The sequence below is a fragment of the Falco naumanni genome, chromosome W, assembly GCF_017639655.2.
Source record: "Falco naumanni isolate bFalNau1 chromosome W, bFalNau1.pat, whole genome shotgun sequence".
Taxonomy (NCBI): Eukaryota; Metazoa; Chordata; class Aves; order Falconiformes; family Falconidae; genus Falco; species Falco naumanni.
This window is the reverse complement of record NC_054079.1, coordinates 1807984-1822312: the sequence shown is the minus strand read 5'-3', so window position 1 is coordinate 1822312 and position 14329 is coordinate 1807984. Positions and strand designations below refer to the sequence as shown.

Below are 14329 nucleotides of genomic sequence, written 5' to 3'. Positions count from 1 at the left end.
GTGGTGGCGGCACAGCTGTGGGTGAGTATCCCCAGGACCCACACACACCAGTGGGAGATGCCGCAGGTGGAGCTGGCAGGGCATTTTCTACCCACCTGTGCTCAGTGGGTTTGATGTCCAGATCTTATTTGAGTGTTTCAGAGGGGGTGAGCACCAGACGAGGCTGCTCGGTGTGTTTGCACAGCAAGCCCCAGCCCCGCCGCAATCAGGACCAGCACGGGGGTACCAGAACCCTCTTGTCTTAATCCTCCTGCCGTGGCTGCTCGATTTGAAATTGTATTTATTATCCACACCACAGTGGTATTAGGGGCAGGGGGAAACAGATTTAATTAATTAGAGATAGCAAAATCCTTAAGTAAAAGATGCTATGTAAATGCAAATTGTTATTATACATGCTTTGCACCAAAACATGTTTACCATAGTTAAATTCAACATTTAAATCCACAGCCAAACTCCCAACAGAGTCAGGCTGTACATCATCAAAAGAGGCAGTTAATAGCTTGGGTCTTAGTGGGGTACAAGTGGCCTCGTTTGCTTTCTCAAATGCGCTTGTTCTTTTTTAATGGCAAGATAAGAATTCATAAAAATGGAAAAATTCAATGGTGTTTTCAGTTAGACTCTGTCCTATCATTAAAAATGACACTTTTGTTTTTCAGATTGGCTGCCTTTCCACGGGAGTTTATGTGGCCTTTTTTCAAGTCTTTAACATGACAGGCCCTATGGGGAGTGACGAATAGATTATTGGAAAATGCATCTGCACTTTTATCTATTAAATGTAGAGACTAAGCTGTAAATCTAGCATTATGCTGCACTAGAAACCAGCCATCTACCAACACCAATTTGCACTTCAAAACAGACCCACAGAAATTAAAAGTATAATTTGGTGATAATGTTTAAACACTGAACAACATTTCCACGTAAAGAGATTATATGACCAAAACATAACGGCCTCAGAAGACCTTTTGTTATTGCTATTATGATTAGCCAACAAAAAATTTAACAAAGCATTTTTCCAGAAGAAAAAGCAATTCCAACAAAACCAAACCCTTTCTTTACTTTCTTCAAGACTGTGTGGATTTTATGGAAAAAAAGAGGGGAAAAAAGGAAGAAAAAAGGAAGAAGGAATTCTGAAAATGTTACATTACTCTCTATTTCAGACAGTTCGAATGGGTAGTATACACTGTTCACTTTGAAACTACTTTTCATTAAAAAATTGCAAATACTGTTTACTTGGAAACAAAAATAATCAAAATCCTTTCATTCAGCCAGTGAAAACACAGCTGTAAAACTGTTGCTGACCCATATTTCAGCAAACATCACCCGGATAACGATTCCCTCCAGGACTTTCATGCAACCCTCCTTCCCCTCTGTGGGGCAGGTCCATCCCACCCATGCAGGTCTGTCTGGCTTAAGCTAAGTGCTCGTTGCTCCCTCAACAGTCCCTGGAAAGAAACAGGTACCCTCTGATGCAGATCCCTAACTTTATACCCCAAAATGCATGGAATAAGTCATGTCCTGCAGGTGCACTCTCCTTTCCACCTGGAGATCTTGCTGGGATGACCAGCCACTGACCTCATAAAATGGTGAGGAATCGGTGAAGAGAGTCCACTGCCACATCATTCTGAAAATGCAAAGTAGCAAATGCATTTAAGGGTCAAATCGAGTTTCCTAATGAAACCAGGTTCTTTCGTTGTGGTCAGCAAGACCTGGAACTTCACAACAATAAACAAACCACAACTGCAGAATCAACCAGATGGCTTCATTTTTTAATATTTTTTTCCCTATGTATATACACTATATATATATATACAGCAAGAATACATATATATATATATATATACAGCAATAAACAAATAAAATAAACATCCTCTTTTTCCCCCAGGAATCGCCAATGGCAGATTTCACAATGCATTTCCCAGCATTATTAAGACACTTTTGGACTTCAGATGAAAGAAACATTGACCCTGTACTACATTTCTTCATCTCTAAAATAGCTGTCTTCACAATGAACATCAGGCATGCAAGTAAAAGTGAAAAGTCCTGTTTCACTGCACATTCCTCAAAGGCATGTACTGGGAATCTTATCTTTGCTCCTGAGCTTCAGGTTATTGTTTCTATTGCACACAGAAAAGTACTTGGCTGTCTCAGATCATCATCAAAACTGGTCCATGAAAGGCAGATCAAACAAGGCCTAGGCCGAAAGAAGCAGCCCTTTCTTAGCTCCTTCCAGCACCAGAAGAGCACTGCTTATCAGTTAAACATCTGCCTTCAGCTTGGCAATAACAAAGAGAAGGTAAAACTTCGAAAGAAGCGGTGACTTGGTTTTGATCTGGGACGAGCACCCAAGAATCCTGCCAAGCCACGGCTGAGGAGGGCAGCATCTTCCCTCAGGATCTACGTGGACCTTCACCAAAGGGTTCAGCCCATGACAGTTTCCCACCTTAACTATCCACATTGATTAAATACTCTACCTAGACACACACACACACCTCACCACACACCACGCCTGCAGCTTCTTACTAAGACTAAACTCTTGGTTTCCCTAGCGCGCCCCTCAGACACTTAATATCCAAAGCCACAAAAATAAATAGGCCAGATTCCAAGCTGCGTAAACAGCGCCGATCGCCCCTCTTCTCCTGACACTCTCCCAGCCATTCCCAGAGGGACACAGCCTTTACCGCGTTCATCAGCGAGATCCAGTCAGGTCAAGGATCCCAGGGAAAGCTTTCACGAGCTGGTATATTTGCTGGGTGGGTAGAGAGTCAGGGATGAGGAAGAACAGGGGAAAAAAAAAAAAAAAAAAAAAGAGGGCAGGGGGAGGGGGGGGGGGGGGAACAACGACCAAAAATCCCAAACGAAACGAAACCAGCAAAATATCCATCCTTTCTTCCATGTTTTGTGGTATCTAGAGAATGTTCTGTTAAACACATGCACAGATAGAGCAAAATAAATGGACGAGAAACTTTCCTCCCCCACCTACTCCACTTTCAGGCACATCCCACTACAGGCAGACCCTCAGAAGGTACCAGTGGTCCCAGCTCCATAGACTGCAGACGGTCTAGAACCACCTGGGCACAATGCCACCAAAGAAACGATGACACACAGCTCCTACCCAGCAATATGGAAGCACCGTGCCTCTCACAGAAAGAGTTTCTCAGGTTAGAAAGCAGCTCTGGAGTTCATCTAGTCCAACGCTCTTGCTCAGAGCAGGGTCACCAGGACCATGTCAAATCAGGTTTTGCACATCTCCAAGGATGGATGCTCCACAGCCTCTCCGAGCAACCTGTGCCAGTGTTTGACCACCCTCACGGAAGAAAGGTTTCTTCTCATGTGTAAGAGGAGTTTTCCATGTTTCAGTTTGCGCCTGTGGCCTTCTGCCCAGTCACTGTGCACCATCAAGAAGAGTTTGCTTCCATTTGCTTTGCTCGCCCTCCATCACATATTGATGCACATGGAAGGCTCCCTCTGTGAACCTCCCCTTCCTAAGTCCAAACACTCCAAACTCGCGGGGCACGCCATCACCACTTCCAAGCATGCATACGAAGTTTCTGGCCCCCTTCCCTGCATCCTTCTGCACAAACTGCTGCATCTGCCAGCTGCTCCCACTCTTGCTTTCTGTTCGGTGCACTCCAGTCCTGCCCCTTGCAAAAGACCCCTCCTTAGCATCAGCTCAAAAAGGCCTTGACCCTGCCTAATCGAGGACTGCAAGGACTGCAGTGCCACCATCTCAGGCTTAGCTTCGGAAGTGACCAACAATATCTGCCATTCAACAAAACCCGGCGAAACAGCAGCTCACAAATAGCAGTCACAGCACAACGGAAGGAACGAAGCAGGATGATGTCAGGAAACAGACTGAGCACTCCTAAGAAAAAGCGTGCTGAGAGGCTAGCTGAGGACCGTGCGTTACAGCAGAACAGTAGCAAGAAACAGCTCATCTTTTATCTGATTTCAGCATTTTCATTTTCCTAACTTACACAAATTTGACAAAATACCATAGAATCATCAAATCATCATAGAACCATCGAGTGGTTTGGGTTGGAAGGGACCTTAAAGAGCAGCCAGATCCACCCCCGCTGCCACGGGCAAGGACATCTTCCACTAGACCAGGTTGCTCAAAGCCAAATCCAGCCTGGCCTTGCACATATGTAAAATACAGAGAATACGCAGGAACATGGATGGTTAAACATACTGCTGTTGCCTGCATTAGCCAGAAACCCGTGCCTTCTGTGAAATTACTGGGCATAACACACTGCACCTAAGGTGCTGGATTCATCCACACTGAGGAAAAAGCCAATCTGATCTTTCCAGGAGTGGAGGAATCTGCTCAGCCAGACGCATTTGCCCCACTTGCTCAACGTTCAGTTCAGCCTGAAGTCTGGGATCCATTATGTCCAGTGGCTGAGCCCAGCAATGCAAGCCAGAGCAGGTAACTTAAGGTGACAGCCACTGAGAATGCCCCTCCTTCCCCATCCCTCCAGATGACAAACTGACCCTGCTCCTGGTTTCATTCTGTTTCTTCTCACCTTTTTGATGGGAATATGAAATGTGCAGGAAAAGCCAAGGCACTTGGCCCTACAGAAGCACCATCTCCAGGGCCGACCGCGTGAAGGAGCACGTAAGGTAACACACCTCGTGTGGCGTGGTTACAAGGCTGGGTGCAGAGGATGAAGAATAACCTGCCCGTATTTGGCAGAGCCTCAGCCTCTCCCTGCACGGGTGTGTAAGCTGCAAAATGCACGGCGAGTGCCCTGGCAGCAATGAGGAACAGCGGGTGAGCAAGGGATGATGGAGATGCCCCAGCATGGGAGGGGACCAGGCTCCGCCACTCCCAACACTTGCCAGAGGAACAAAAGCAAAGCCCGCTGCCAACGCTTTGCTCTGCGCCGCTTCTTTTAACAGAGCGATACAGAGTTCGCGTCAGATCACCTGCTCCGGTGAAACGTGCTTCTCTGGCTGCTGTGCAAGGCTGGCCGACAGCTGCTGCTGGCTCCGCTAATGCAAACTGACTCTGCAGCCAGCCGCAGCCAGGGCTGCCCACAGGTTTGTCAATCTGCCCTCAGCGCCGTGTCGGAGAGCCACGCAAAGGTGTCAATTTAGCACGACTTTGTCCTCTCAAAGTGATACCGACCACGCTGAAATCAGCACGCTGGAGCAGGGAAAACGCATCTGCAGGTAATTAGTAACAATCACGGGATGCTCGGAAACTGCTGACTACAGCAGCAATGAGCTGGGCACATGTCATCGGCTTGTAAATGGAGAGAGCACTTATGGACTGTGGCAGCAAACAGTAAGGGAAGGTTGTTTTCTTAAAAAGCTTAATATTTAATGTGGCACAAAAATGATGCACAGAAATCGAGTGGTTCTCTAATCAGAGGTTTAGCTGGAGCTGGTAGATGAAGCGGTACTGAAAATTGTAACTAAATTTCGCCTTAGGCGTATTCTAGCAGCGAGTACCGGCACAATTGCCAGTATTTAAGCAATTCTTTCACCTTCAAGAAATATTCCAAATGTTTTGATCTACCAGCTTGCTGAGAAATAGAAACACTTTCTACCAACAACTGCACAGAGGCTCTTTTGCATGTCGACCCTCAACATTGCTTTGCCACCCACACCAGAGCCCAGCAACAAGAACAATGGAAGACCGTGATAATAATCCACTTAAGACCTCCATTCTTACCTTTATTTGCATTAAATTCTTTTACAATCTCTCTTACAGACTTAAGGCTAACAAGATGAACTAGACTTTGGTTTCTTCGCATACGGCAGCCCAGAAAGTCTCCACAATTTCTCATAAAAAATGATTAAGCTTGAACAGCAGATACCAGCTATCAAAAGGACCTAAGTGTTCTTGGCTCCAACTTCTCTATGTCATATTTCAAGTTCTCTGCCTCTAAAAGGTTTTTCCCCCCTACACCCACCAACAGCCCCACTCTGTCACACAACCACACGTTCACAGCTCTGCTTCACACACACCGGCAGGGTTCCTGATACAAATGACATTTCCCACCAACAAACCACTCTGGATACTACGCCTCGCTTGCCAGTGTTTTGAGCAGCTCTTGGTCTCATTACAGTGAAGCTGTTACGAAAGTGTTTATGATCTGGAATGTCAACTGAGAAGTCAAGGTCAGCCTCTGAAGCCAGTAGAGGCCGGCAGCCACCGGACACAGACATTTTGCAGAGCTTTATCCAGTCTCCCCTCACTTTGACAGTTGGAAATACACTACGTAGCATGACTGAAACAAGTCGTCCCCCAAGGCTTTCAGTCCCCAGCTCTGAGTTTGCCTGGATGCATTACGGGACAGAGTGCATGGAGTGAGGAATAGTGGAAACCTCCAAAAAGGGTGCAGAAATTAAAAGCAACCCAACTTCACGAATCTCAAGAAAAGACTGGAGTTTAAGTTGGCCATCCCTCCTCCAACTGAGGAGCAGCTCACAGAAGAAATGCTATCATGGATCTGAGAGGCTCAGGCTCCCCCCTGCCAGACAAGGGGCTGAGGTTCAGGACCTAACTCTGGCAGGACTTCTCTTATCAGTCGGTGCCTGCCCACCAAAGCTGGGCTGATACAAAGCTAACCTTCTTCCAGGTGTTGCCTTCCTTACCTACCATCTACTCCCACCCGCCCAACCCAGCGCTGGTTTAAGAACACTAAACCACTGGATTTTACCACACCTTTGGTTAGACCACAGGCAACAACACAGTTCCCAGCAGGAGGAGCGTGTGATGTGTTAGCAAATGTTTGCTGGACCTCGCACTCATAACCACTGTCATGCATCACTGCCCAGCTCCTGATTTTCAGTGATACTACAGGTGAAAAGCCTGTAGCAATATGCACTTCTTGGTTACACAGGAAAAAGGGTCAATAAATGCATCTCCTCTTCCAAATCCCCCGTCCCACCAAGGGAACAGGGTCAGAAAAGAGGCATGACTGAAAAAACGAGTTCGTTCTGGAGAGAAGTCTGTCCGGTTCTATGGCGAGAAGTGCATCACCTAGCGTGCCGTCTCTTACATGCTTTGCACATGATAAAATACGGCTTGCTGCTAAAAGTTTCCTGCCCTTGATGGTCTGCACACCCCCTCAGCTCTTAAGGAAAGCCGCGGGGTAGGAAGCATGACACGGACGTATAGTGCGTGCCCAGCACCCTGGGGCCCAGATCATGCCGGGGGCTTCTGGGCGTTCCCAGAGCACAAGCAGCACTAAAGAGTTGCTATGGGTGTTATGGAATGAAAAGTGAAGAAAACAGTCAGTGTCCTCTGAAAATACATCAAAAGGCATAGGTTTTAAAAGGGTTTTGATATTCTCGTGTAAATCTGTTTTATGAATGCAGGCGTTCGAAAACTCTACAGCAATATCAAATCAAAGATATAAATACCTACTGCCTTGAAAAACGTGTTCTGTTATAGCTCTCACCGTGTCACATTTAAGACCAATGGCAGGTTTTTTCTAGACTTGCTACTCATAAAGTCTGCTCCATGTTTTCGAAGAGCCCTAGTAAATTGAACACTTGGAACTTTTGCTGAAGTGTAGGTAGTATCACAGGGAGAACCTATGCAAAATCTATACTGAGCTCCGCAGCGTCACTTTTGTAGTCAGTTTTGCTCTAACGAATGTGATCCGGCACCTCACCAAAGTCTAAGGAAGTAGTCACGTAAGAAGCACAAGTGCTTAAACCAGCAAAAAAGAATGAGCACTGTTGCAAAACAAGAGCTCTTGGCTGAACCTCGTTTTGGCCAGATGCAGATCTTGGATATGCAGTTCTTTAGAGGAACATGGAAAGGAGGAAGCATTCAGCTTCTCAATCATCTTCTTGCCTTCCTAACTTTCACCCCAGGATAATGCAGCTCAGCAATTTCTTGCTATTTTGCCTCTCCCTCAAGACACAGCTCCCATCAGTTCCCATCCTGCACTGTGATCTGTGCATGCTCCCAGCCGGGAGAACCCCAGAAAGTGATGCCCACAGCATCCGCTTGTGCAGTCCAAGGTGCTGCTGGGCTGTGCTCATCAGCAGAGCACAAATGCCTCTGGCAGGACATCAGGTTTATCACAGGGCCACAGACTCAGATGAGCAAGAGACAAAAACCCAGAAGATGAACAAAGGGCAACAGGCCACTTGTGATGTGCTGAAGCAGCCTAGGTCTTTTGCAATGAGCAGCACTTCAGGCTTCAAAGAAAGATGCAAGGAGCTCCATAGCAAACAATTACAGAGTAATTTGCTTTAGAAAGACATTTCTTTTGAATTTTCACAGGCTGTATGGGTGGCTTATGACCCTAAACGTGTTCCTGCTTTTATATTTCTTTTAGATTCTATTTTGTGCTTTCTGTATCTATATACGTATCTATATTCCCTATCTCTGTAACTATGCTCTATCTCCCCACCTGTTATAAGCCACACATGTCCAGAAATCCCTCTTCCTGTCCATCCAGCCACCCCTAGACACCTTTCTTGTCTGTGAGCCTACCACTTGAACCATCCACCCAGTACCAGACAGGTAATTTCTCGACATCTCTGCCCTCCCACTTCAAGGTAAAAATATCTATTTCCTTATGGTTCATTCTCCGATTTCTCTTCAATAGTCTTAACATTTTGGCAAGAAGAGCCAAAGACTGACACCATGTTGGGTTACATCAATTTTCTAACATTCATTTTGAAAACTGCTCTCCTGCTAGCTGAGATTGTAAAGCTTTCAAGGTATGATAGTACTATACTAAAAACAGCATCACCTTCCCTTTTAGCAACAAAATAAACCAGTATATCCAATCTTGGGCAAAATGGAGAAAATCCAACGATGAAATCTGCACAGGTTAGACACAAGGATGGAAGTAACACATATGTGAAACCTACAGCCTTAAATTTTAAAATCCTTTTTTTCCAATTCCCACAATTCATCTGGGACACAACATCGTGATTTTCTTACCGTTTGGGTAACCTGCTTCCAAGCACTGGGGTCAGTCCCAACTAACTAGGTGAGCAAAGCATTCATCAAATTCTAGCTGTGCCCTAACTCTCACCCTATGCCTGCTAAATAAATGCAGATGATGCTGCACTCCTTGAACAAACCACCTTTGCTTTTCATTTAAACACTTGGCCTTGCTGCACAATTACAGTTCCAGAAATAGTAGAAAACACAATCATTTGTAGGAATGAAAAGCAAAAAAAAAAATTCTGGCTAGTTTGAACTGTCATAAAAACCCTATCCAGCCAAACATGCCGGGCACTTTTATGAAAAACAAGCAACAAAGCCCAAAAGCAAAGGCAGGCATTTCACTTTTTGGTTCCATGTCGGTACTCAGGACGCAAGTTTGGGGTGGAGGCACCTATCCCTTCCTGCACAAGAGGGATGGATGCTTCATCTGTCAGCTCCAAGTGAAGGCCACTAGTTTATACAAGCCATACACCTGACTTGCAACAGAGCTGTATGAGCTCACACTTAAAAAGAGTCTGTTTGAGCAAACGACTGTGCAGCTGATAGAACTCCTCCCTGAAGGGCATCACGCTGCACTAAGAACACTCGCACACTTCACACCACCTATCAGCGTTGTAAAATTGCTTACCTGCGACAATAGGATATGACTGAGGCCCAGGAACGCTCGCTCCCAAATCTGCAGAAGTAGGGCTGGTTATATTGGCCTTCATATCATCTAATCCACCAGCTAATGATGCCATGGCTGAGTATTCAGTTGCCTAGAAAAAGAAACAACAGGCATTTTAGCAATAACAAATTTGCTATTCAAGAGCTTTTGCCTGTATGAGAAAAAGTAGATGCAATGTAGTACTCAAAAATCCTTTGTTCAGTCAGCTTTAAAGGTGACACACATTTACATAGGGCTGTTAAACATTCAAAATGCTCAATAAGTGGGTCTGTGGTTAACACCAATGTTCTCAGAGAACACCAAAATGGGCTTTCTTTATAAAACCAAAGCCAAACTCATGAACAAATAACCAGGCTTTCCTTAAAGAGGAAATTTTGTAGTGCGACTGGGCGCTGTAACTGCTGAGTGCACGTTACTTGCTTGTTAGAGAAAAAATGTTTATGCCGGTTAACCTGAAACCTCCTTATTTCAGGGGTGGCACCTGAAGAGACATGCACTAATGAGCAGTTGGAAACAGGGTGTCCCATTTCCCCCCTTTTCTTGGGAATGCTGCATTTCCTCATCATTTCACAAGAAACAAAGTTCACATAAATGAGTGTTTGCTAGCATACGGATGGATTTTTAGCCAACTGTTTCTATGTCCAAATTACTTAAAACTAAAATCACCTGACTGGTTTAAGGATGCTCTCCCATCTCACATGGGAATGTTCTAATCTCATTAGCTGAAGCTACAGTAAGTGAGCACAGGTCCTCAGAAATCAGACTAGTTTTGTCCTATAACCCTGTAAAAGTCCAGGTAGATCTGGCAGTCTGCAGCAGGTGAGGCCAATCCATACATTCAAAAAGACTCCCGTATACATGGCACAAAGCTCATCTTCATTTGCCTTTTTCCATGATTTCTTATTGTCAGGATCGTTCACACAAAACTGGGAAGCTTCTTCCTTTCGAAGTTCTCCCTTCCCTGTTGCTGTTTGCGCTTTACGTTTTAATCCCTTATTTGTGAGATTGTAGTCCTGCCTGTAACAGCTGGAGGATGACGACTTCGAGTGAAGAACAGGAACAGGAACAGACAAACTGAAGAACAAGCACTCCCAGGCTGATGCCCATTGCATTTCTGCAAAGTCAATTCAGAAGCTGTGCAGACTGAAGCAATGTAGGGGAACCCCAGACTCCCTGATTTTTTTTGAGTGACCACATAAAAAATGTAACTTGTTGGGTATTTAAAGAAAGAAAAGCTGGTCTGAGTGAACACATCTTTCTCCCTCTTGCAAGTTTCTCGGAAGTGTCCGAGAACCCAGCACACAATCTGGTATTTGCCACAAGCTCAGCACTTCAGGTCAGATGTATCAGTTCGTGTCTCTGTTGCTCAGTTCTCACTCCATCAGAAGTTAATTTACGTGGATAACCCTGTATTAGCAGGCCTGTGTTCGTACACATACTTCTTCTGAAGATGCAACCTGCGAGAGGCATGAGTACACCCTGTGACCTTGAAGGATCCCCCATACAAACCTCTTGTAGATGAACACATCAAATAGATTTTGCCACTGACCAGCTGCTGGCCATGCTGTCCCTTCACCCGGCCCACAGGTCAGCACTACAGGGTCCTCTCGGTCAAAGGTTTCTCAGCCACAACCCATCTCCCCCATGCTCCTGCCTAACCTCTGCATTAAACTTGACCTATTCCTCAGCCACTCCAGCTTCTCCCCCCTCCGGTGCCCCCCATGCCTCCATGCATCCCTGGCCTTCGTGCACCCAGCCCCTTTCCTACCAGCGCTGCCTCGAAGACACGCATGCCTCTGCTCCAGCCCCACTGCTGCCCCTTGGAAAGGACAGCCCTTGGAGCATCCCTCCGCTGTGGAGGATGCCAGCAATGGTCCCAGCCTTCCTCCTTCCCACAAGTGCAACCAAAGCTCCTTCTTCTCATTCTGCGGCCTACCAAGGTGCGTTTTTCAGCCTTCCCACACCACTCCATGCTGCACCTTCCCCCTGTGCTGGGTATACACACATGCAGTGGCACCACTGGGGGTTTTTCACTCCCCCAAGCCCTGATCTGAAAGACACTGGAGGAACAGCATGGCCGCAGCCCTGCAGAGACACCCCGGACAGCTGGTGATGCACGAGTGGCATGGGATGGGACTGTAGCACGGCAAAGGAAAACGCTGCCCTTTCGTGCTGCTGTTCAGTATTTCTGATGCCTGGAGAAGAGCACACACCACTCCCTGGGGAAGGATGCCTGATGTCACCTCTGCTGCTGTAAGAAAGCTGTAACCACACCGTACCCAGACTAGAAAACCTCTTTGTATCTTCCCGCAGCACCCCAATCCACCACTCCCCACAGGCAGGGTGTGAATGTGGCTTCCAGCTTACGAAGGGGCAGCTGCTCACTTGTCATTTGGGAGGGAGCATCCAGCTGTGCTGCAGGCTGGGTGACATTTGGGGCTGGCGCAGGGCGTGCACATCTGCACCCACAGTCCAAAATGGCTTTTGGGGCTGCCGCATCTTGCAACAATCCAGCTGGAACCAGTGCAAGCCCTTGCCTGCAAACCCCAGACATGGGAGTCTGGAGCAGGCTGCAGATGTTAAAACACCACCACTTGCTTCCCTTCTGGGGTCCGAGGAACTGACCTAGGAGGAAGCAGGACCAGGTCTCACTTCTCAACTGCAACGAGCTGGAAGCGCTATGTCAATAAGCCATGAGCTTGGCCCTTCAAGCTCAGAGGGACCGACCCATTTCAGTAACAGAAACAAGCAGCTATCAAGGTGTAGCACACCCAACCAGGGGCCAGGATGGTGGTACCCCGTGTTCATCCATGCCACCTCGCTACCAGGAGATGAAGGCACATGCAGCGGTATGGCCCCAAAAAGCAGAACCACTTCTGCAGGCCGTAGGGACTAGAAGCGATACAGCTGCCCAGCACAGTGCGGAGGGAGGGTCCACAGCTGGGCAGCACTGCTGCAGGGCTCCAGAAGACAAGACGCATGGGAAACAGAGATTTAGGCTTCCTTCCCACTTTTTAGTCACAGTAGCTTGCTGCGAACAGGAGCTGCACCTCTTTTCCCAGAGGTTGGAATAGCGGTTTTCAGGGATTTTCCAGCTGCTTCCCCCTTCCCAAGGCAAAACTCTGCCTGCATCCCTCCGCGGAGCCACCAGTGACCAGCCACCAGCAGCCACAGCAACCACGCGCCAACCGCCAACAGTGAGGGGTGGCAGGGAGGTGAGGGCCAGCAGAAGGCACCTTCTGGCCCCCAAAGAGTGGGGAGCCAGGGGTGCAGAGCGGAAGAGTCTCTACCCCCTGAACTGACCAGTGGGCACTGTCTGCAGCCCACCTCACCCCCGCGTCAGGACTGGGAGACCACAGCACCCCAAGAAGAAGCAGCAACCCTCGCTGGTGCCATGGGTCTGCAGCACCGGGTGTTCCCCTGCTCGCGAGGGGCACAGCGGCATCCCCTCTTCCCGCTCCCCCCAGACAGAGCTCATCCTTCCAGTCACCCCATCCAGAAGAGGGGAAGAAACCCCGGGGGGGAGGCAGCACTCATGGAGCAGCTCCTCACCTCGTGGGCCCATCGAGACCCTCCTGCCGACCCTCCCCAGAAGCCTCTCTAGCCACTCAGCAGGGGCAGCAGAAAGGGGTCTCAGATCTGGCTCCTCCACCGGTGAGCCGGCACTGCCGCCAGCGAGGAGCAGCCCGGGATGGATGGACATGGCCAGAGGTCCCTCCCCGCGCAGCGGGAAGCCTGACCTGCTGCTCAGTAGGTGAAAAAGCAAGAGTCGGGTGTTCAGTACCCTAGAAATTACCTGAAAAATGACTGCCTGCGGTTGTACCACGCACTGTCTCATCAGCATGGAGCACCACTGCCATAGCATGGAGGAGAGAAAACACAAGACATGTGAAACGAGGAATATAAAAAGGAGAGACCGAGAAGGACAAACCAAAAGGAGGGGCAAGCCAGGGTCTTGTGCGTTCCCCCTGCCCCATCCCGCTCGGCTCAGGTGGATGGGACCGGGGGGCCTGGCAGGGGGCTGGGGCTGGGCCTCCCAGCAGGCACAGCACCTGGCGGGGGGTGGTGAGGAGAGGGGTGGTCTCTGCATGCCCATGGGCAGCAGCACACTCCCTCTCACAGGCGGCGGGGTCTGCACGGTCCTTCCCCCGCCAGCCTTCGCTGCAGGGAGCAAATGGGAAGGTTTCTGCGCTGAGTGAAGTTTCACATCCACCTCTACCACAAAAAACTTTATTTCTAAATATTAACCCCTGGGGCAGGGCAGGTGATGGGCAGACGGAGGGGAAAGGAGTGCAGGAGTGTTTGGGTACCATTTGCAAACAATCTCCATGGTGTGGCAGGAGGCAGGATCTGCCGTCTCTGGCTGCACTACAACGAAGCGAGCGGTGAGACAGCCCGTCACCGGCTTCACCCTGCGCTTTTCCTAGCAAAGATGCTTGACCATAACCTACCGAAAGGTCAACCCACCCTACATGTACAGCAATTTTCTCCTTGACATTTACCTGGAATTTTATCCCTAAGTGGCAGGCAAGATAGACGCACAGTGGGGAACAAGACCGCTCCCTGAAACAGCCTGGTCCTGGGATGCCAGTGTAGGGAACAGGGAGGTCCCACGGCCAGGGACGAGCCCTGGGCAGCACCCCAACCCAGCCAGCATGAGGCAAATCCATCCCACTCCTGCTCTGTCCCTTTTACAGAGCACAGACCCTGCACCCCTCTCGAGGGACCACACAAAG

General features: G+C 48.4%; 1 protein-coding gene across 1 annotated transcript in view; it reads right to left on the bottom strand.

The window, feature by feature from the left end:
- LOC121080654 (paired box protein Pax-5-like) overlaps nucleotides 1–14329 on the bottom strand; it is a 124549-nt gene that overhangs the window by 42878 nt on the left and 67342 nt on the right. Inside the window, exons 7-8 of the mRNA XM_040578795.1 lie at nucleotides 13390–13446; nucleotides 9555–9684 (exon numbers count right to left, since the gene is read on the bottom strand). Of these exons, the coding sequence (XP_040434729.1) occupies nucleotides 9555–9684; nucleotides 13390–13446 (187 nt within the window). The remainder of the gene's footprint in view (nucleotides 1–9554; nucleotides 9685–13389; nucleotides 13447–14329) is intronic.